The sequence below is a fragment of the Homalodisca vitripennis genome, chromosome 4, assembly GCF_021130785.1.
Source record: "Homalodisca vitripennis isolate AUS2020 chromosome 4, UT_GWSS_2.1, whole genome shotgun sequence".
NCBI lineage: Eukaryota > Metazoa > Arthropoda > Insecta > Hemiptera > Cicadellidae > Homalodisca > Homalodisca vitripennis.
The window spans coordinates 205874378-205895863 of NC_060210.1; the positions used below are offsets into that span (position 1 = coordinate 205874378).

The 21486-nt window shown below is 33.4% G+C and overlaps 1 protein-coding gene across 13 annotated transcripts in view; it reads left to right on the forward strand.

Moving 5' to 3' along the window:
• The window catches only part of LOC124360942 (26S proteasome non-ATPase regulatory subunit 5-like), a 107500-nt gene that overhangs the window by 28179 nt on the left and 57835 nt on the right, over window positions 1-21486 (forward strand). For all 13 annotated transcript variants that reach the window (XM_046814966.1, XM_046814975.1, XM_046814977.1 and 10 more), the window contains one exon: window positions 13458-13649. In XM_046814966.1, the coding sequence (XP_046670922.1) occupies window positions 13458-13649 (192 nt within the window). The remainder of the gene's footprint in view (window positions 1-13457; window positions 13650-21486) is intronic.

A 21486-nucleotide genomic window follows, 5' to 3' on the forward strand; every position in this document is an offset into this window, starting at 1 on the left:
ATGTATACTATAACGACTTGGATTGTAGATATAAATATTCCAGAATATTAATATTTAAATTATCAATGAGACATCCAAGACGATATAAAATATGTTTTGATTAGTAAGCTCCGAGTGAATATTCAGTACAATTTATTACTAAATTGTTAACTATTAAGTATTATCTGGTTTGTCTAAAATAAAAATCACAGTTCTAAATAAAAATAATGGATTTATTTTACACTGGCAAATTAATAAGTTCAAAGTTTCAGACTTTTCATCACTTTATTTTCCACAAAGATTGACAAACCGTTTAGTAATTGTAATAGTCAAACTAAAAATCAGAGCTCTCTACTGAAATAAAATAATAAAGTTTTCAAATAAAAATTAGATACCACTTGGAAATAACTAAAATAAAAATGGTCACTTATAGGTTCACTCAAAATTCAAAAATAAAAATTTAGACTTCTCTTTCCACTAGTTGAACCTTAACTTTCAAGTCTCTGCAATTCAGATTACAACTCTCTCAAACAATGATTAAAGTTCAATAAATTACCAATTAACAATTCACAATAAAACAATTCCAATTAAATATTAATAAATTACTACATTTCCAAATTTAAATTAAAGTTATTGACAAAGTTCAATTTCACTTCACTTTTCTTGCAAGGTTGAACCAAATGTAACTTGTATGATTCTATTATGCTCTATTATTCATCGAGAATTATGCAGATTGCTCTGTAGTTTCTATGAATTTAATTTTTTCCTCAAAATCCCTCGCAGAAAAAAAATTTAGAAACACCATGCACTGTAATCAACAAAAATTACCAAACAAGGGTGAAAATTATGAGCTGGCGCATATATACTTCCCCTTCCAACCAATTCTGATGGACATCCACGTTGTTCTCTCATTGGCCCAGCTGTATCCAACTAGGAGAACAATAGCTGTAACAAGACAAGTTCTGATCAATTCAAGGCAGTGAACCGCCTTCCTAACAATTTAAAACTACCAGTACTAACTTGCCAAAGGATTACATATTCGTTTTTATCCTTACTTCTCACAATCTAATTTAAAATTAAATCCCAATATTTTGTTCCCAAAATTTTCATTTAATTTAAGTTTTAATAAAAAAAAATAAACCAATGTAGCTTTAAAAACGCTACAATACTATATTAAAAGTGTAACTACTATTACAAGTCCAATGTGGAAAACAATAGTCATAAAATTTGACCAAACAAAAAAGTCAGAAGCATGTTGGTATTTTGTTGTTTGTAACGTGATAAATGATTTGTATGCCTAATTCTTGCATCACTATAATGCTACTATAATAAACTTATTAAATAATAACTAGGGTACGTATTAAATTTTTCTAATAAATAGTAGTTGTAATCTAAACTGTAGTTGTGTTGGTATAAACTGATGAATACATGTTGAATGAATAGTAATTATTACATTTATCAATACATTGAGTTAAAAATCCTAATACTGGTTTTGTAGCTAGTAAGTTACGTAGAGGCAATTATCATAGATTTTCTCTGCCTTTTTCAGCAAATATTTCAATTATAGATCAAAACTGTGCTTATAGCCAGTTAAATTCCAAGATCAGTCCTAACGAGGGTAGGCTGGCTCAGGGATCAATAGATCTTCCGAATCCATTACTTTAACTTTAATATATTGACTTAACCCCGATAGACTTCCTCTGTTTCACAATATTAAAACTTTATATGTCAACAAATAATAAAATCTCTTATCTAGTCCTTCATAAAAAGGGAAATTTTGATTCTTTGTTCTGTTACTATATATTTTCGTTCTATACTAATGATGAGTACTCTTTAAAACTGCCTGGATCATCGGGCCCTAGGGATTTTACTCCCCTGCTCTGCTGGGCCTGGGTGTTTAGACCTGTTAGTTCTGGCCTGAGTCTGTATAGTTCTGTCAAAACTGTCTCTTTTACACAGTGAATTGTATATTTTTCAAATCCTTAACGTTTATGTTACAATTGTATTTTAAAGTTATGGTTGCTTTAGGGTGATGCTTTATTACTGATTTGGTAAGTTGGATATATAGTAAACTTTGTTTAAATATTGTAAGTATAATGGATAACGAGAAAGAAGAGCAAGAAAAACAACCACACTAGACAGTTGCTAAGTGAGGAATTATCAGTGCATTATGACTTGGAGCTTGAAGAGCCACATCGCTCTGTAGAACGTGATTCTGGGAGAATCAGGGAATACATTTAACTGCCAATTTTTAACCCCACCTTCCCCTGCAGGTATAAGGAATATCTGTTCTTTCTGTATGTCTGCCAAGAGAAGAATGACAAACTCGATATGTGGACCTTGTCGCAGTGCAATGCATGGTGAACATAAACCCATGTGTTGTTTACATGATTATTTAAAATATGATGTCTTTAAATAAAGCAAACTCAAAATTACAATATACATCTTAAATTTTCACTTCACCGCTATTCAAATTCAGTTACTCACAATTTTTAGTTTTCTATTTATACATTTTATCCGATCCACAACATGTTTTATCAGTAAAATAAGAATTAAGATGGCAAACAATTAATAACAAAGTGTTAGTTAATTCTTATTTAAAGTTAAATATTACAATGAAAAGCTGTAAGTTAAATTTAAAATTCATGTTTCTTACCTACCATTAATCAGACTGTAAGTATAAGACTTGTATAAGGGTGTATTTCATAAAATATCTGTATTTAAGTCCTGAGTAATTTTTTGTAGTAAAATTTTACATAAGGAAATTATTTTTTGTGTTATTTTATCTCAATAATCCAATTTCACCGTACTAATCTTTATTTTACACCTCTAAGTTAATAATTGAATGCATCAACGGCATTTTGATAGCGGCTAAATAGTAACTGCTAATTGTACTACCACGCTCAGTATTTGTTGCTGCTAGTTCTACAATAAACAGACGTAAAGTTATAAATTATGTATTTGCAATGGATTGGTAAAAGCCAATACTGTAGGAAAATCAGAGCCTTTTAAAAAGGAAGTAACAAGCTGTCCGTAGTTATTGGTAGAGGTTGATTTCAGAATTTCTGTGACCTAACAGCCCTATCACAAGTGTTCTATGATTTGGCTGACAGTCACTGCCTCATGCGATGGGATGTTGTTAATAGTCTCCATCACATGCAATGTAGTGTTTCTGATAGTCTCTATCTCGTGCAATGAAATGTTGCTGACAATCTCTTTCTCGTGTAATGCAAGGTTATTGACAGTCTCTATCTCGTGCAATGAAATGTTGCTGACAGTCTCTTTCTCGTGTGATGCAAGGTTATTGACAGTCTCTTTCTCGTCCGATGGAATGTTATTGCAACACTTGAGAGTCTAATCAACATTTTATCTCGTGCAATGAAATGTTGCTGACAGTCTCTTTCTCGTGTGATGCAAGGTTATTGACAGTCTCTTTCTCGTGCGATGGAATGTTATTGCAACACTGGAGAGTCTAATCAACATTTTATCTCGTGCAATGAAATGTTGCTGACAGTCTCTTTCTCTTCTGATGCAATGTTATTGACAGTCTCTTTCTCGTGCGATGGAATGTTATTGCAACACTGGAGAGTCTAATCAACATTTTATCTCATGCAATGAAATGTTGCTGACAGTCTCTTTCTCGTGCGATGGAATGTTAGTGCAACACTGGAGAGTCTAATCAACATTTTATCTCGTGCAATGCGATGTTGCTGACAGTTTCTATCTTGTATCATGAAATGGTCCAGACAGTCTCTGCCTTATTTGATATTATTTTGCTGCTAGTCTTTCTTGTGCAATACAATGGTTGCTGACAGTTTCTATCTTGTACCATGAAATGTTCCAGGCAGTCTCTGCCTTGTATGATATTATTTTGCTGCTGGTCTTTCTTGTGCAATACAATGTTGCTGACAGTTTATATCTTGTAACATGAAATGTTCCAGACAGTCTTGCCTTGTATGATATTATTTTTGCTGCTAGTCTTTCTTGTGCAACGCAATGTTGCTGACAGTTTTTATCTTGTAACATGAAATGTTCCAGACAGTCTTGCCTTGTATGATATTATTTTGCTGCTAGTCTTTCTTGTGCAACGCAATGTTGCTGACAGTTTCTATCTTGTAACATGAAATGTTTCCTGACAGTCCTCTGCCTTATATGAATATTATTTTGCTGCTAGTCTTTCTTGTGTAATACAATGTTGCTGACAGTTTCTATCTTGTAACATGAAATGTTCCAGGCAGTCTCTGCCTTGTATGATATTATTTTGCTGCTAGTCTTTCTTGTGCAATGCAATGTTGCTGACAGTTTCTATCTTGTAACATGAAATGTTCCAGGCTGTCTCTGCCTTGTATGATATTATTTTGCTGCTAGTCTTTCTTGTGCAATGCAATGTTGCTGACAGTTTCTATCTTGTACCATGAAATGTTCCAGGCAGTCTCTGCCTTATATGATATTATTTTGCTGCTAGTCTTTCTTGTGCAATGCAATGTTGCTGACAGTTTCTATCTTGTAACATTAAATGTTCCAGGCAGTCTCTGCCTTGTATGATATTATTTTGCTTCTAGTCTTTCTTGTCCAATGCAATGTTGCTGACAGTTTCTATCTTGTAACATGAAATGTTCCAGGCAGTCTCTGCCTTGTATGATATTATTTTGCTGCTAGTCTTTTCTTGTGCAATGCAATGTTGCTGACAGTTTCTATCTTGTAACATTAAAATGTTCCAGGCAGTCTCTGCCTTGTATGATATTATTTTGCTGCTAGTCTTTCTTGCGCAATGCAATGTTGCTGACAGTTTCTATCTTGTAACATGAAATGATCCAGACAGTCTCTGCCTTATATGATATTATTTTGCTGCTAGTCTTTCTTGTGCAATGCAATGTTGCTGACAGTTTCTATCTTGTAACATTAAATGTTCCAGGCAGTCTCTGCCTTGTATGATATTATTTTGCTGCTAGTCTTTCTTGTGCAATGCAATGTTGCCTGACAGTTTCTATCTTGTAACATGAAATGATCCAGACAGTCTCTGCCTTGTATGATATTATTTTGCTGCTAGTCTTTCTTGTGCAATGCAATGTTGCTGACAGTTTCTATCTTGTAACATGAAATGATCCAGATAGTCTCTGCCTAATATGATATTATTTTGCTGCTAGTCTTTCTTGTGCAATGCAATGTTGCTGGACAGTTTCTATCTTGTACCATGAAAATGTTCCAGGCAGTCTCTGCCTTATATGATATTATTTTGCTGCTAGTCTTTCTTGTGCAATGCAATGTTGCTGACAGTTTCTATCTTGTAACATGAAATGTTCCAGGCAGTCTCTGCCTTATATGATATTATTTTGCTGCTAGTCTTTCATGTGCAATGCAATGTTGCTGACAGTTTCTATCTTGTAACATGAAATGATCCAGATAGTCTCTGCCTTATATGATATTATTTTGCTGCTAGTCTTTCTTGTGCAATGCAATGTTGCTGACAGTTTCTATCTTGTAAAATGAAATGTTCCAGGCAGTCTCTGCCTTGTATGATATTATTTTGCTGCTAGTCTTTCTTGTGCAATGCAATGTTGCTGACAGTTTCTATCTTGTAACATGAAATGATCCAGACAGTCTCTGCCTTATATGATATTGTTTTGCTGCTAGTCTTTCTTGTGCAATGCAATGTTGCTGACAGTTTCTATCTTGTAACATGAAATGTTCCAGGCAGTCTCTGCCTTGTATGATATTATTTTGCTGCTAGTCTTTCTTGTGCAATGCAATGTTGCTGACAGTTTCTATCTTGTAACATGAAATGTTTCCAGGCAGTCCTCTGCCTTGTATGATATTATTTTGCTGCTAGTCTTTCTTGTGCAATGCAATATTGCTGACAGTTTCTATCTTGTAACATGAAATGATCCAGACAGTCTCTGCCTGTATGATATTATTTTGCTGCTAGTCTTTCTTGTGCAATGCAATGTTGCTGACAGTTTTCTATCTTTGTAACATGAAATGATCCAGATAGTCTCTGCCTAATATGATATTATTTTGCTGCTCAGTCTTTCTTGTGCAATGCAATGTTGCTGACAGTTTCTATCTTGTAACATGAAATGTTCCAGGCTGTCTCTGCCTTGTATGATATTATTTTGCTGCTAGTATTTCTTGTGCAATACAATGTTGCTGACAGTTTCTATCTTGTAACATGAAATGATCCAGACAGTCTCTGCCTTGTATGATATTATTTTGCTGCTAGTCTTTCTTGTGCAATGCAATGTTGCTGACAGTTTCTATCTTGTAACATGAAATGTTCCAGGCAGTCTCTGCCCTTATATGATATTATTTTGCTGGTAGTCTTTCTTGTGCAATGCAATGTTGCTGACAGTTTCTATCTTGTAACATGAAATGTTCCAGGCAGTCTCTGCCTTGTATGATATTATTTTTGCTGCTAGTCTTTCTTGTGCAATGCAATGTTGCTGACAGTTTCTATCTTGTAACATGAAATGTTCCAGGCTGTCTCTGCCTTGTATGATATTATTTTGCTGCTAGTCTTTCTTGTGCAATGCAATGTTGCTGACAGTTTCCTATCTTGTAACATGAAATATTCCAGGCAGTCTCTGCCTTGTATGATATTATTTTGCTGCTAGTCTTTCTTGTGCAATGCAATGTTGCTTGACAGTTTCTATCTTGTAACATGAAATATTCCAGGCAGTCTCTGCCTTGTATGATATTATTTTCCTGCTAGTCTTTCTTGTGCAATGCAATGTTGCTGACAGTTTTCTATCTTGTAACATGAAATGATCCAGATAGTCTCTGCCTTATATGATATTATTTTGCTGCTAGTCTTTCTTGTGCAATGCAATGTTGCTGACAGTTTCTATCTTGTAACATGAAATGTTCCAGGCAGTCTCTGCCTTGTATGATATTATTTTGCTGCTAGCTTTCTTGTGCAATGCAATGTTGCTGACAGTTTCTATTTTGTACCATGAAATGTTCCAGGCAGTCTCTGCCTTATATGATATTATTTTGCTGCTAGTCTTTCTTGTGCAATGCAATGTTGCTGACAGTTTCTATCTTGTAACATGAAATGATTCCAGATAGTCTCTGCCTTATATGATATTATTTTGCTGCTAGTCTTTTCTTGTGCAATGCAATGTTGCTGACAGTTTCTATCTTGTAACATGAAATGTTCCAGGCAGTCTCTGCCTTGTATGATATTATTTTGCTGCTAGTCTTTCTTGTGCAATGCAATGTTGCTGACAGTTTCTATCTTGTAACATGAAATGTTCCAGGCTGTCTCTGCCTTGTATGATATTATTTTGCTGCTAGTCTTTCTTGTGCAATGCAATGTTGCTGACAGTTTCTATCTTGTAACATGAAATGATCCAGACAGTCTCTGCCTTGTATGATATTATTTTGCTGCTAGTCTTTCTTGTGCAATGCAATGTTGCTGACAGTTTCTATCTTGTAACATGAAATGTTCCAGGCAGTCTCTGCCTTATATGATATTATTTTGCTGCTAGTCTTTCTTGTGCAATGCAATGTTGCTGACAGTTTCTATCTTGTAACATGAAATGTTCCAGGCAGTCTCTGCCTTGTATGATATTATTTTGCTGCTAGTCTTTCTTGTGCAATGCAATGTTGCTGACAGTTTCTATCTTGTAACATGAAATGTTCCAGGCTGTCTCTGCCTTGTATGATATTATTTTGCTGCTAGTCTTTCTTGTGCAATGCAATGTTGCTGACAGTTTCTATCTTGTAACATGAAATATTCCAGGCAGTCTCTGCCTTGTATGATATTATTTTGCTGCTAGTCTTTCTTGTGCAATGCAATGTTGCTGACAGTTTCTATCTTGTAACATGAAATGATCCAGATAGTCTCTGCCTTATATGATATTATTTTGCTGCTAGTCTTTCTTGTGCAATGCAATGTTGCTGACAGTTTCTATCTTGTAACATGAAATGTTCCAGGCAGTCTCTGCCTTGTATGATATTATTTTGCTGCTAGTCTTTCTTGTGCAATGCAATGTTGCTGACAGTTTCTATCTTGTACCATGAAATGTTCCAGGCAGTCTCTGCCGTATATGATATTATTTTGCTGCTAGTCTTTCTTGTGCAATGCAATGTTGCTGACAGTTTCTATTTTGTACCATGAAATGTTCCAGGCAGTCTCTGCCTAATATGATATTATTTTGCTGCTAGTCTTTCTTGTGCAATGCAATGTTGCTGACAGTTTCTATCTTGTAACATGAAATGATCCAGATAGTCTCTGCCTTATATGATATTATTTTGCTGCTAGTCTTTCTTGTGCAATGCAATGTTGCTGACAGTTTCTATCTTGTAACATGAAATGTTCCAGGCAGTCTCTGCCTTGTATGATATTATTTTGCTGCTAGTCTTTCTTGTGCAATGCAATGTTGCTGACAGTTTCTATCTTGTAACATGAAATGTTCCAGGCTGTCTCTGCCTTGTATGATATTATTTTGCTGCTAGTCTTTCTTGTGCAATACAATGTTGCTGACAGTTTCTATCTTGTAACATGAAATGATCCAGACAGTCTCTGCCTTGTATGATATTATTTTGCTGCTAGTCTTTCTTGTGCAATGCAATGTTGCTGACAGTTTCTATCTTGTAACATGAAATGTTCCAGGCAGTCTCTGCCTTATATGATATTATTTTGCTGCTAGTCTTTCTTGTGCAATGCAATGTTGCTGACAGTTTCTATCTTGTAACATGAAATGTTCCAGGCAGTCTCTGCCTTGTATGATATTATTTTGCTGCTAGTCTTTCTTGTGCAATGCAATGTTGCTGACAGTTTCTATCTTGTAACATGAAATGTTCCAGGCTGTCTCTGCCTTATATGATATTATTTTGCTGCTAGTCTTTCTTGTGCAATGCAATGTTGCTGACAGTTTCTGTCTTGTAACATGAAATATTCCAGGCAGTCTCTGCCTTGTATGATATTATTTTGCTGCTAGTCTTTCTTGTGCAATGCAATGTTGCTGACAGTTTCTATCTTGTAACATGAAATATTCCAGGCAGTCTCTGCCTTGTATGATATTATTTTCCTGCTAGTCTTTCTTGTGCAATGCAATGTTGCTGACAGTTTCTATCTTGTAACATGAAATGATCCAGATAGTCTCTGCCTTATATGATATTATTTTGCTGCTAGTCTTTCTTGTGCAATGCAATGTTGCTGACAGTTTCTATCTTGTAACATGAAATGTTCCAGGCAGTCTCTGCCTTGTATGATATTATTTTGCTGCTAGTCTTTCTTGTGCAATGCAATGTTGCTGACAGTTTCTATCTTGTACCATGAAATGTTCCAGGCAGTCTCTGCCGTATATGATATTATTTTGCTGCTAGTCTTTCTTGTGCAATGCAATGTTGCTGACAGTTTCTATCTTGTAAAATTAAATGTTCCTGGCAGTCTCTGCCTTGTATGATATTATTTTGCTGCTAGTCTTTCTTGTGCAATGCAATGTTGCTGACAGTTTCTATATTGTAACATGAAATTTTCCAGACAGTCTCTGCCTTATATGATATTATTTTGCTGCTAGTCTTTCTTGTGCAATGCAATGTTGCTGACAGTTTCTATCTTGTAACATGAAATTTTCCAGGCAGTCTCTGCCTTATATGATATTATGACAATCTTGTAACATGAAATGTTGTCTCTGCCTTATTGATTTTGCTGCTAGTCTTTCTTGTGCAATGCAATGTTGCTGACAGTTTCTATCTTGTACCATGAAATGTTCCAGGCAGTCTCTGCCTTATATGATATTATTTTGCTGCTAGTCTCTCTTGTGCAATGCAATGTTGCTGACAGGTTCTATCTTGTAACATTAAATGTTCCAGGCAGTCTCTGCCTTGTATGATATTATTTTGCTTCTAGTCTTTCTTGTGCAATACAATGTTGCTGACAGTTTCTATCTTGTAACATGAAATGTTCCAGGCAGTCTCTGCCTTGTATGATATTATTTTGCTGCTAGTCTTTCTTGTGCAATGCAATGTTGCTGACAGTTTCTATCTTGTAACATGAAATGTTCCAGGCTGTCTCTGCCTTATATGATATTATTTTGCTGCTAGTCTTTCTTGTGCAATGCAATGTTGCTGACAGTTTCTATCTTGTAACATGAAATTTTCCAGGCAGTCTCTGCCTTATATGATATTATTTTGCTGCTGGTCTTTCTTGTGCAATACAATGTTGCTGACATTTTCTATCTTGTAACATGAAATGTTCCAGTCAGTCTCTGCCTTATATGATATTATTTTGCTGCTAGTCTTTCTTGTGCAATGCAATGTTGCTGACAGTTTCTATCTTGTAACATTAAATGTTCCAGGCAGTCTCTGCCTTGTGTGATATTATTTTGTTGCTAGTCTATCTTGTACAATACAATGTTGCTGACAGTCTATCTCATGCAATGCAATGTTGCTGACAGTTGCTGTCTTTCACGTGTGATGTAACGTTACTGACAGTCTCTGCAATGTGTGATGCATTGTTCTTCTTCTATGGGGAGCCTATTGCCATGTACTTAAGCCTCACGGTTCTTTTGTGCACCCTGGTAGCACACCATGAGGCCGACCAGTCTACGATTTTAGCAGTTCTACCAACCCTCGAAAGCAACCAATCAGGTCCTCCTGGAGAAATTTACCACCCTTTTCTAAACTACCAAATGTGGTGTACTGCTTTTTCTCAGACCCGGATGTTCAGTGTGAACCCATTGCAAGATAGCCCCAAAGGATTCACATCTAGAAATGCCACATAAATATGCATTGTTACTGACAGTCTCTCGTGTGATACAATGTTGCTGACAGTCTCTGCCATGTGTGATGCATTGTTACTGACAGTTTCTGCCTCATGTTGCTGACAGTTTCTATCTGATGCAATGAAATGTTTGCTGACAGTCGCTGTCTGCCACGAGTGATACAATGTTGACAGTTTCTGTCTCATGCAATGAAATGTTGCTGACAGTCTCTTTCTTGTGCGATGCAATGTTATTGACAATCTCTTTCTTGTGCAATGCAATTTTAGTGCAACACTGGAAAGTCTAATCAGCTACAATTAGAGTAAGGAATTGCTAAATTATTTATCACTTATGCTAACTATATTTTGCAACATGCGTTACATGCTCATTTACATAAATTTTGGTTAAAGTTCATGTTTTTATACATATTGACTTTTTTACAATTATTGTTTTATGTTTTTAATGATATAGTAATTACCAATTTCTAACCTTTTGTAACTGTGGTTTTTTACCGTTGAAAATATAAATAAATATATAGTATTGTTTCTAGAACAATATTTGTGAATGTTAATAGTCTTATATTCAAGGGAAAAATAAAAATCAATATCATTAATGAAAAAGAATAATTTTTGACTGGCAAAGTTTGCAGGATATGAATCACTGTGATCTCTTATGAAATGTTTCATATGCTCAGGCAGTATATGCAATGTCTCATATGCTCAGGCAGTATATGCAATGTCTCATATGCTCAGGCAGTATATGCAATGTCTCATATGCTCAGGCAGTATAATTTTCAGAATCCTTTGTAAGTCTTCTACTTGTACTACTGCACTTCCCCATGATCTAATTCCATATCTTATAATTGATTCACATTAAGGTGTGTGTGTGTGTGCATGTACGCGCACGCACATATATATGTGGCAAAGTATTATATGGCAAATATTGTTTTAAATAGTAGAATATTCCCAGACAATCTTAATCGTTAACATATTTTATTTATATGAAAATTTCATTTAAAATGTTTGTCTGTTGCTACTTCTAAATAACAAAAGTTTACGACCTGTTCTAACACATCACAACTACAGACATTATTAATATATAAACAATCATGTAGACAAGAATATGTATGCAGTTTTATATTAATTAGCTTGGGTACTACTTATTCTTGGGGAATGAATATGCATGGTGTTTTATTCTTTTCCATTCGTAACCATTCCCTAATCATGGCACCATATTGTTAGCTTGGTAAAGTCATGCTGTAATTGTTTTTCTGCTTCCAATACATTTTTATGGTCTACTACAAGGGCAGTGTCATCTGTGTACATGTTTACTTTTGCATATTTAATCAAATTTGGTATTTTATTCATGTACAACAAATGTAGTATTGGTCCCAATATACTCTGCTATATGTGTCCATGATTTTAACTACTAATTTCCTATTTTCTAAATAATTTCTGAACCAATCTTTCAAATATCCATTAATTCCATTTTTCTATGTATTTAAAATATTTAACGATGCTTTACGGACTCAAATGCTTTTGAAAAATCAAATCAAATCACGTTTATTTCCACACACAAATAATGAAATACAAAATAAATCTTTACACAGAAAATGATAACAAGTGTAGCATTTGTATATCTAATTAATATAAAACATATAAAATATAAAAAATATCATAAAATATCAAAAAATCAACAAAAGTCATAAGTATGTATTTTTTCTCATTTAATCTGTTATTTGGAAAGTCTGAAACATCAATAGATTATTGGTACTTTTACCTCTTTGATAAGCTTATTGAATTAATGTTATAATCTTGTTTTCTGCCAAATATTTTGTTAAATAATCCCCAAAATACCTTTCAATTATTTTATCTAATACAGATAATATTTATCTAATACAGATAATATCAATATAGTAAAGTAATTCTTAAATTACTTTCTATTAAAGTTTTAAGCTTCTCTGGAAATTCCCCACTTTTAGTTGAAGGAGAATAAAATACTTAGAACTGGTATTAATTCTTTAGTCTTTCATGGAGCGTAGATATTGATATTATATATTATCAGCTCAGCAATGCACTGTTAATCTACCGGTTTTTGCAACTGCATTAATTGCCAAAAAACCATTATACAATGGAGCATGACTGCTTCCTCCTGAACTTAAGAAAATGGAAGTTTAAAGCAGAATTGTGTTGCTGGCTTGGGAAGAAAAAAAATACCATCTGTGTTCCTAGACCATGTGAATCACAACCACAACAAACTGATAATAAACAATTTCTCTTGTATTGTTTCTTCACTTTAACCATGTGACGCCTGTTTTGAAGTTGATGTTCATGAATAAAGTTTTCTGTATCATAAAAAATAAAATAAAAATATCAATTGAAATAGCAATTTGTTTTATCCCCTTTGACATTGTATAGTAAAACCATAGTGTTTTAGTATGTGACACATTCACTCTTAGAGCGTACACAAGATGTCACTATACCGCTTGGGAGCAGAAGAGTTAAAACAATTGATTCCAAGAAATTTTTATAGAAATACGTTCTTGATCCCCAAGATAACAAGCTATCCATCATGGATCAACATTTATTGAGTTGTTTATGTTAATGATTTTTAAGTAATATATGTTGTAAAAGTACATTTGAATTGAGCCATTAGTCTTCCCAGAAACATTGAAATAATTTGTTACAGGATGGGTAAACAACTGTGACAATAGTAACAACTGTGACAATAGTAACAACTGTGATAGTAAATAAATTTGTTGTATTGCAGGTTTGGTGAAATTTTTTGGAAATGTTGCACAGCTGAGACCCCAGGAAACTTTTCATGACTACCCAGAAGCCATGACAGCTATTTTTAGAACTATCCAGGAAGACGCAGATCAAAATTTGGTGTTAGTGGCACTCGAAACATTTGGATATATAGCAACAACCACCCATGGAAAATGGGTATTACACAAGAAAGGTACATTTAAAATAAGTATTAATTGATAAGAGTTCATCCTAGATGATTTAATTGGTGTGGCTTTTAAAAATCTAAAACCTTAATTTTATTAAGAAATTAGTCATAGTCATAGTCATAGATCTTTATTCAAAGCTGTAATATTATAAATACAGTCAGAATAGTGTCACAAATACAGATAGACTAATATCATCACAGATACAGGTTAACCTATCTAAAATCTTATGTTAACTTAACATAAATATTGTTAATTTTAGCAACTAAAATCAACTCAATTTTTATTTTTGTTTAATGGCCCAAGCCCTCAAAAAATTCTTCAAAAGAATAAAATGATCGTGATATGAGATAATTTTTTAATTTATTTCTAAACGGATTGATTCCTTCAATTTTTTTATGTCAATAGGAATGTATTGAATAGACAATAGACAATAGACAATAGACAATAGACAATTTATTGGCCATTAATAATTTTCAATAAAATTACAATAGGCTTCGTCAAATATTAAGGCTTAAATTACTAGCCTAATCTAAAGTTAAAAATCCTTATGAACGATCTCACAGCTAAAATATTCATTAATATTATAGAAAGGTCTATTTTTTAGCCAAGAATACAATTTATTATTAAAAACTTGACATGGTAAAGTTTGAACAGCATAAGGTAACAAATTGAACATTTTAATGCCTAAGGTTGTTTGGTAATTCATGGTTTTACCTAATCTAGCTCTATCTACATTTAACTTATCTTTATTTCTTGTATTATAGTGATGAACATCATTTCTTTTCAAAACCATGTGTGACTTTTTTCTTACATCTACTAATACCTCATAAATATACAGATTTATAACAGTTAAAACACCAATATTTACAAACAAAGGTTTACAATGATCTAACACAGGTGCATCCGCTAAAATTCTCACAGCCTTCTTTTGGATTACTAGCACCTGATCAATGCCTGTACCATTACCCCAAATTATTAAACCATATCTAATAATACTTTCAAAAAATGCAAAGTAGGCCATTTTTATATACCTTTGTGATACTATTTTTTTTAAATTACACAATAAGTAAATAACCCTAGATAATCTCTTGCATACATAATCAATGTGTTGTTTCCAAGATAGCCTGTTGTCCACTATTATCCCCAATAACTTAACAAAAACTTCAGATTCAAATATAGGCCTATTAATAATCTTAAGAGTTATTAACATTTGTTTTGTTTTTTCTGCGTTTAAATAGAGACCATTTACATTAAACCAGTTAACAGTTTCATTCATTGTAGTCTCTACCAAGTTGTTTAAGTAAAGCAAATTTGTGTGACTATTTAACAAAGTGGTATCATCAGCATATATAGTAGTAAAACTAGAGACATTAAAACTTAAATCATTAATAAATATAATAAACAAAACAGGACCCAACACAGATCCCTGTGGCACACCTATATTTATATCAGCCACTTGGGAATAAGCTCCATTAACCATAACAACCTGTTTGCGATTTGCAAGATAGGACCTTAACATGTTCAAATTCTTTGCACGAAACCCATAGAATTCCAATTTGTTCACCAGTATATCAGGTCTAACACAATCAAATGCTTTGCTCAGATCACAAAGTGTGATCTGAGCCCAACAATTATTTTCCAAAGCTAAGAGAACATTATTTACAAGAGTATTTACAGCTTTAACCGTTGAACAATCAGTGCGGTAACCAAATTGACTAGAACTAAATAATTTGAGATTTTCAAAATGAATACATATTTGATGTTTAAGTAATTTCTCAATTACCTTAGACAAGATTGGTACACATGAGATAGGCCTATAATTATTCGGACAATCAAGTGAGCCATTCTTATACACAGGTACAACTTTTGAAAATTTTAAACATGTTGGAAAAATCCCTTCCAATACACAACAATTAATAGAATATGTCAAAGGCTCAATTATATAATCAATAACAGCCTTAATTAAAATACTACTCAATCCATACACATCTTTAGAATGGGAATTTTTTAGAGATAAAACAATTTTACGAACATCATCTACAGTGACAGGACAAAAAACACACTCCTCAAATGGAGGCAATAACTTATTAAGACATTGATTTGCACTATTCACAGAACTTTTCACTTTGGCACTGATCTCTTCAATAGCTGTCACATAGTGTGAGTTGAATTCATCAGGCAGAATATTACTGGACCGACTGCGTAGGGTTTCCTTCCCCGATGCCTTGTTAATGATTGTCCATGCTGCTCTACATTTATTGACTGAATTTTCTATGTAATCTTCATTACTCTGTCTCTTTGCTTCTTTAATAGCCAGTCTATAGCGCCTTCTAAGAGTTCTCAGCAAGTTGAGTAAATTATCATTATTCGTTCTATTATAAATGTCATGACAACACAAAATTTGCTTTTTCATGTTCTCTAGCTCTGGGGTATACCAATTTAAATTTTGCTTTTTAGTTCTATTATTAGGTTTATTAATCTTTATCTCTTGCATTGGATGGCATTGATTAAAAATTTCTAAAAATGTATTATAAAACAAATCAAAAGTTTCTTCTGCTGTTAAGTTACAATTCTGAGGAGCAATAAAATTCCAGTCTACCTTACTTAAACAGTATTTAAACCCCTCCAGGTTCACAGTTGTATACCTTCTTGCAAATTGAATCGAAGGCCTACTTGAATTTATTTTACCGGGGCCATCAGTCTTCTTATTGATAGGCCTATTCTCCGCCAACCAAACCATAATTTGAATAGCCTTATGATCTGACAACAAAGGTTCAAAAATATGCAGCTCGTAATTTTTAGGGCAGAGGTCAGTAATAACATTGTCCAAACAGGCTTCTCCACGAGTAGGCAAATTATTTACACAAAACAAATTATATTGCCGGAGACAGTTCAAAAAGTCATTTACACTAGGTTTTGAGGTGTTTCGGATATCAAAGTCAGCATTAATATCTCCACAAATTATTACTTTACATTTAGGCCTAAGTCTGATTAAAAATCTCAGAAGTTGATCTAACTTGTCCAGAAAGACATTTACTTTACCTTCAGGGGAACGGTACAGAGAAATAATAATGACATTTAATTCAATCAGCCTGATAGCACACACCTCAAAATGTAATTCTTCACAAAATTTATTTACGTTCAATTTCTCAGTGACAAATTTATTAGATAAAAGTATACTTACTCCTCCTCTTATATGTGTCACACGGCAGTATGCACTACCAACCAAATAGTCATCGGGTACATTATAAGTCACTTCATTATCGCGTAACCAATGTTCACTGAGGCACACAATATTAAAATTATCAGATTTTAAAATCTCTTCAAGCTGTTCAACTTTGTTATGCAAACCTTGAATATTAATATAAAACATTTTTAAGTTAGGCAAGTTCAAACATTCCAAATCAGTCATGTTGACCATGTCCGGGCTTAGGCCTATGTCCTTTCTAATGGTATCATTAGCTGCTCGTTTAAAGATTCAGCCTGTGTCCGCCTCTTGGTTAGAAACTTAGTAACATAAATATTTTTAGGCCAAAAACTTGAATGATAGATTTCATTATAGAGGCTACTTGGTACTCCAACTTTAAATGAACTATATTCTTGAGGAAACTTTGAAGTTAATTTTTCCACAATATAGTCAGCTTCCTTCTTATCTTTAATATATTTCTCTAAGTCTTTAGATTCAATATGTGGACGTAGCCTAGATACAAATAGAAAAAGTTTCTTCTCTGCTACGGATAAATTATCATCGGCCGCTGTGCCAGTGATAAATTTTTTTTTACCATTAGACCCATTTCTAGTTTTATCTGATATAGTTTGGCCTCTGCTGCCTGAATTAGGTTTAACCTGAATAGACCCAGTAACATTTGTACTAGGCCTAGACCTCCTATTTGACCTACTGTTAACTTCTAGCCACTCACCATCTTCCTCCTTATAAGCTAACGCAGAGCTTAACTTAGGTGTACTAGTTAAATCAACTAGCCCATCAGTAAATTGTATTCTTTTATTATAATTACAATTCAAACTATGCCCTACATCTCCAACTGCATCAGTCCTAGGTTTAGTTATGGATACAGGCTGACTATGTTTTCCAGGAACTAGGCATAGTTCAGATAAGTCTTTACTTACCAAATTGCCACTAGTTCAATTATTCTTTAATTTATTTGCATAAGAGTCCTTATTGTCCAAATTTAATACAATATCCGTGATGGCTTCCGATTGGTTTTTAATAGCTGCTTTAAGCATCTCATTTTCATTAGTCAATCTACCAAGCTCAGAAGTTATAGCCTTCTGATTGTTTGTAATACTTAAAATTTCATCGGTTAATATTCGAATTTGACTTGAACAAGTCAAACTTTCGTCATTAGTACTATGGTGATTAACCTCCAAAGCAGCTTCACTATTGATTGTACAAGTTGCTGACTCCATAACCTCTCGGCACTTTTGGCATACGAACACTGCTTTGCCTAATAACTTCAAGAAGAGTGTAAATTCTTCGTCGGATATATCAACACAAGCTATATGGTACCACAATTTACAAACTCCATAACAAAATATAGATTTATTACTTTTTGTAACGTTTTTAGAGCACGAACGACACTTCGTTTGATTTTTACCGCCGGCCATCTTGATATGTATCCCAGCGTGTACCAGCGTATTCAGTTTTCTTTTTAAACAGCTCTAATTTATGATTTTCAAAAATTATACCACTCCTAGTATTATATCTATGAGTGGTATAGTTAGGTATATTTTTAAATTTTGTGTAAGTTATTGTATCGTATATGTATTGACTGTAAACAGTTAAAATTCTTAATTGTGCAAATAAATGTTTAACGGTTGCTTGCCATGGTAAATTTAGAATTAACCGTATTGATTTTTTTTGTAGTATAAGAATTTTTTCAAGGTTTTTATTTGAAGTAGCTCCATATACACTGATCCCGTAGCTTATATGGGAATGTATTAAAGAAAAATAAATTTGTTTTAAAGTATCCTGGTTACAAAGGTTTGCGTAAGGGCGTACAGGCCAGATGATGCTTTTTTTATTATGGTTTGTACATGTTGATTCCAGCTTAAATTTTGATCTATTATTAGACCTAGGAAACAAGTTTCCTCTACCTCCATTATATTTTGGTTATTTATCTTAATGTCATATTGAAAATTAAACTTCGATTGGTGTGTTTTAAAGGGTATAAAATGTGTTTTGCCAGGGTTAAGTAACAAATTTTTTTTAGTTAAAAAAGAGTTAGTTTTATTCAAACAATTAAGAGATGATGTTTCAATTACCTTAGGATCCTTTCCTTTGAAAATTACGCTTGCATCATCAGCGTATAAACACATTTTGTTTTCCTCTGCTACTGTAGAAAGTCCTGTTATATAGCAAATAAATAGTAAGGGACCCAAATTGAACCTTGTGGTACGCCATACTTTATGAGCTTTTTTTCGGATACAAAATTGATTTTGTCTTTATTTATTAAGTATGATAATTCAACGTATTGATTACGGTTACTGATGTAAGAGTGAAACCAATTTATTTCTTTATTTTTTAAGCCCAAATCTTCCAGAACATTTATAAGTTCGTCATGAATTACGCTGTCAAACGCTCTAGTCAAATCCATAAAAATTCCTAAAGGTCTATTACCTTTATCTAATTCCTCTATTAAATTTTGCACAAATTCTACTGATGCAGTAATTGTTGACCTGCCTGGACGAAAACCATGTTGTTGATTATCAAGAAGATCATTTCCCGACAGATAATTTAACAGTTGTTCATTAACAACTTTTTCATATATTTTAGAAAACGTCAATAATAATGATACTGGCCTGTAGCTCTCCGGCACCTGAGGATCTCCCTTTTTGTAAATAGGAATTACTTTAGCCGTTTTCAGTTCATCTGGGAATTTACCAGATATTAGAGAAGAGTTTATTGTGTGTGTTAACGGTCTTAATAAATGCCTTATTGCTTTTTTTATTATTACAATTGGTACTTCATCAAAACCAGTAGAATATTTATTATTAAATGAACTGACAATTTTTTTAACTTGCTGTTGTGTAACTTGACTGAATCGAAATACTTTTAAATTTGGATTCCAAACTCTATTACAATAATTTGAGGATTTAGGCACATCTTCATCACCATGGGATATCTGCTGATCCACAACATTGATGAAGAAGTTATTAAAAACATTGCAAACTCTACCTGGATCCAACAACAGTTTTTCTTTATCAAGCAACACAATGTTTTCTTTTAGATTCTTATTTTTACCAGTTTGCATGTTAATTAACTTCCAGGTTGTTTTGTTAACGTTACTAGAACATTTTATTTTGTTATCAAAAAATCTTTTTTTAGCTTGAATAATTTTTAGTTTAAGATCACGTTTTTTAATTTTTAGCTGCTTTAAGTTATTATTTTGTTTGTTCTTTCTATATATCTTTTCTTGCTCAATTAAATCTATTCTTTCGTTTTTAATCTCTTCTGTCAACCAATTGTTTTTGGATATGCAATTAGGTCTTAGACTAGATACTTTAGGGAAACAAATGTTAAAATAGTGCAAAAAAATAGAATGGAAAGTATGAAACTTGTCATTGACACCAGACATATAAACATCTATCCAACTTTCTGATCCTAAAAGTTTTAAGAAAGTTTCAATATTACTTTCGCTAAATTTTCTTGTTAATTCTCTATATTTCTTATGTTTATTGCTATCTGTATCATAAAAATTACCAACTTCCATCAATTGCCCGTCATGATCAGATACTGCTGTGATAATCCCCTCCACTTTTATATATTTTTTATCAATATTGGTTATAAAGTTGTCAATTGATGTTGCAGTTTCTTTACTAAATCTAGTAGGAAAATTAACTGCATAATACACTCCATGTTCAGTTAATATATTTCTAAAACTTTTTAAAGTTAGATTATTATTTAAAATATTTATATTGATGTCCCCAGCGATAATAATGTTACTAAAGTTATTGCAGAGAACATTCAGAAGTTGGTCCAGTTTTTCAAAAAAGTTGTTGATTAAACTATTATTTGGAGATCTGTATAGGCAAACAATTACAACATCAACATTTGCAATGGTAATTTCTGAAACACAACATTCAAATTCCTTTTCAGTTATTAATTTGTCAATTGAAAATTTACTTATATTTTTACTTTTGATCCCATTTTTAGTTAACACCATAACCCCTCCTCGTGTAGTTTTAGAACGGCAAAAAAAAGAACTTACTGAGTAATTACATACATTAAGCCGAGAAATTTCATTTTCGTTCAAACTGTGCTCACTAAGAGCAACAACATCGGGATTCAATTCATCAAGTGCAATTTCTAAAAGGTCAATTCTCGTAGGTAGGTATTGTACATTTTGATGAAAGATGGTAATTTTTTTACATTTTTCTAATTTACCAAGTTTTTGTTTACATTTTTTGTTTTGTCTACATTGTTTTTGTTCAATTCCTTTTCTAAAAAATGTTTCCGATGTACACTTGACATCGCTGCTTCAGGTGTAGAAGAGCCAAGTAAAGGGTCAATATCACTCAATTCACCAACCTCACTTGAAATATTGAGCACTGACTTCCTGAAACCAACAACACTTTCACTTGACTCATGAGGCATATTCAGGGCATCATCCTCCATATTCAAGCTGTCACCAGTTTCCACATCCATAACTTGCTGGCCACTGCTGAGGTTTACTGCGGCAGATGCAGGCAGTGGTGGAAAAGACCTCATCTCCATCATGTCAGGAACATCTGTCGGGCCATCTTTCCTCTCATTAAAAGACGTTGAAGGTTGTGAGAGAGACAAACAACTGTTTAGGTCAGGTGTTGACGGTGGAGGTTTTA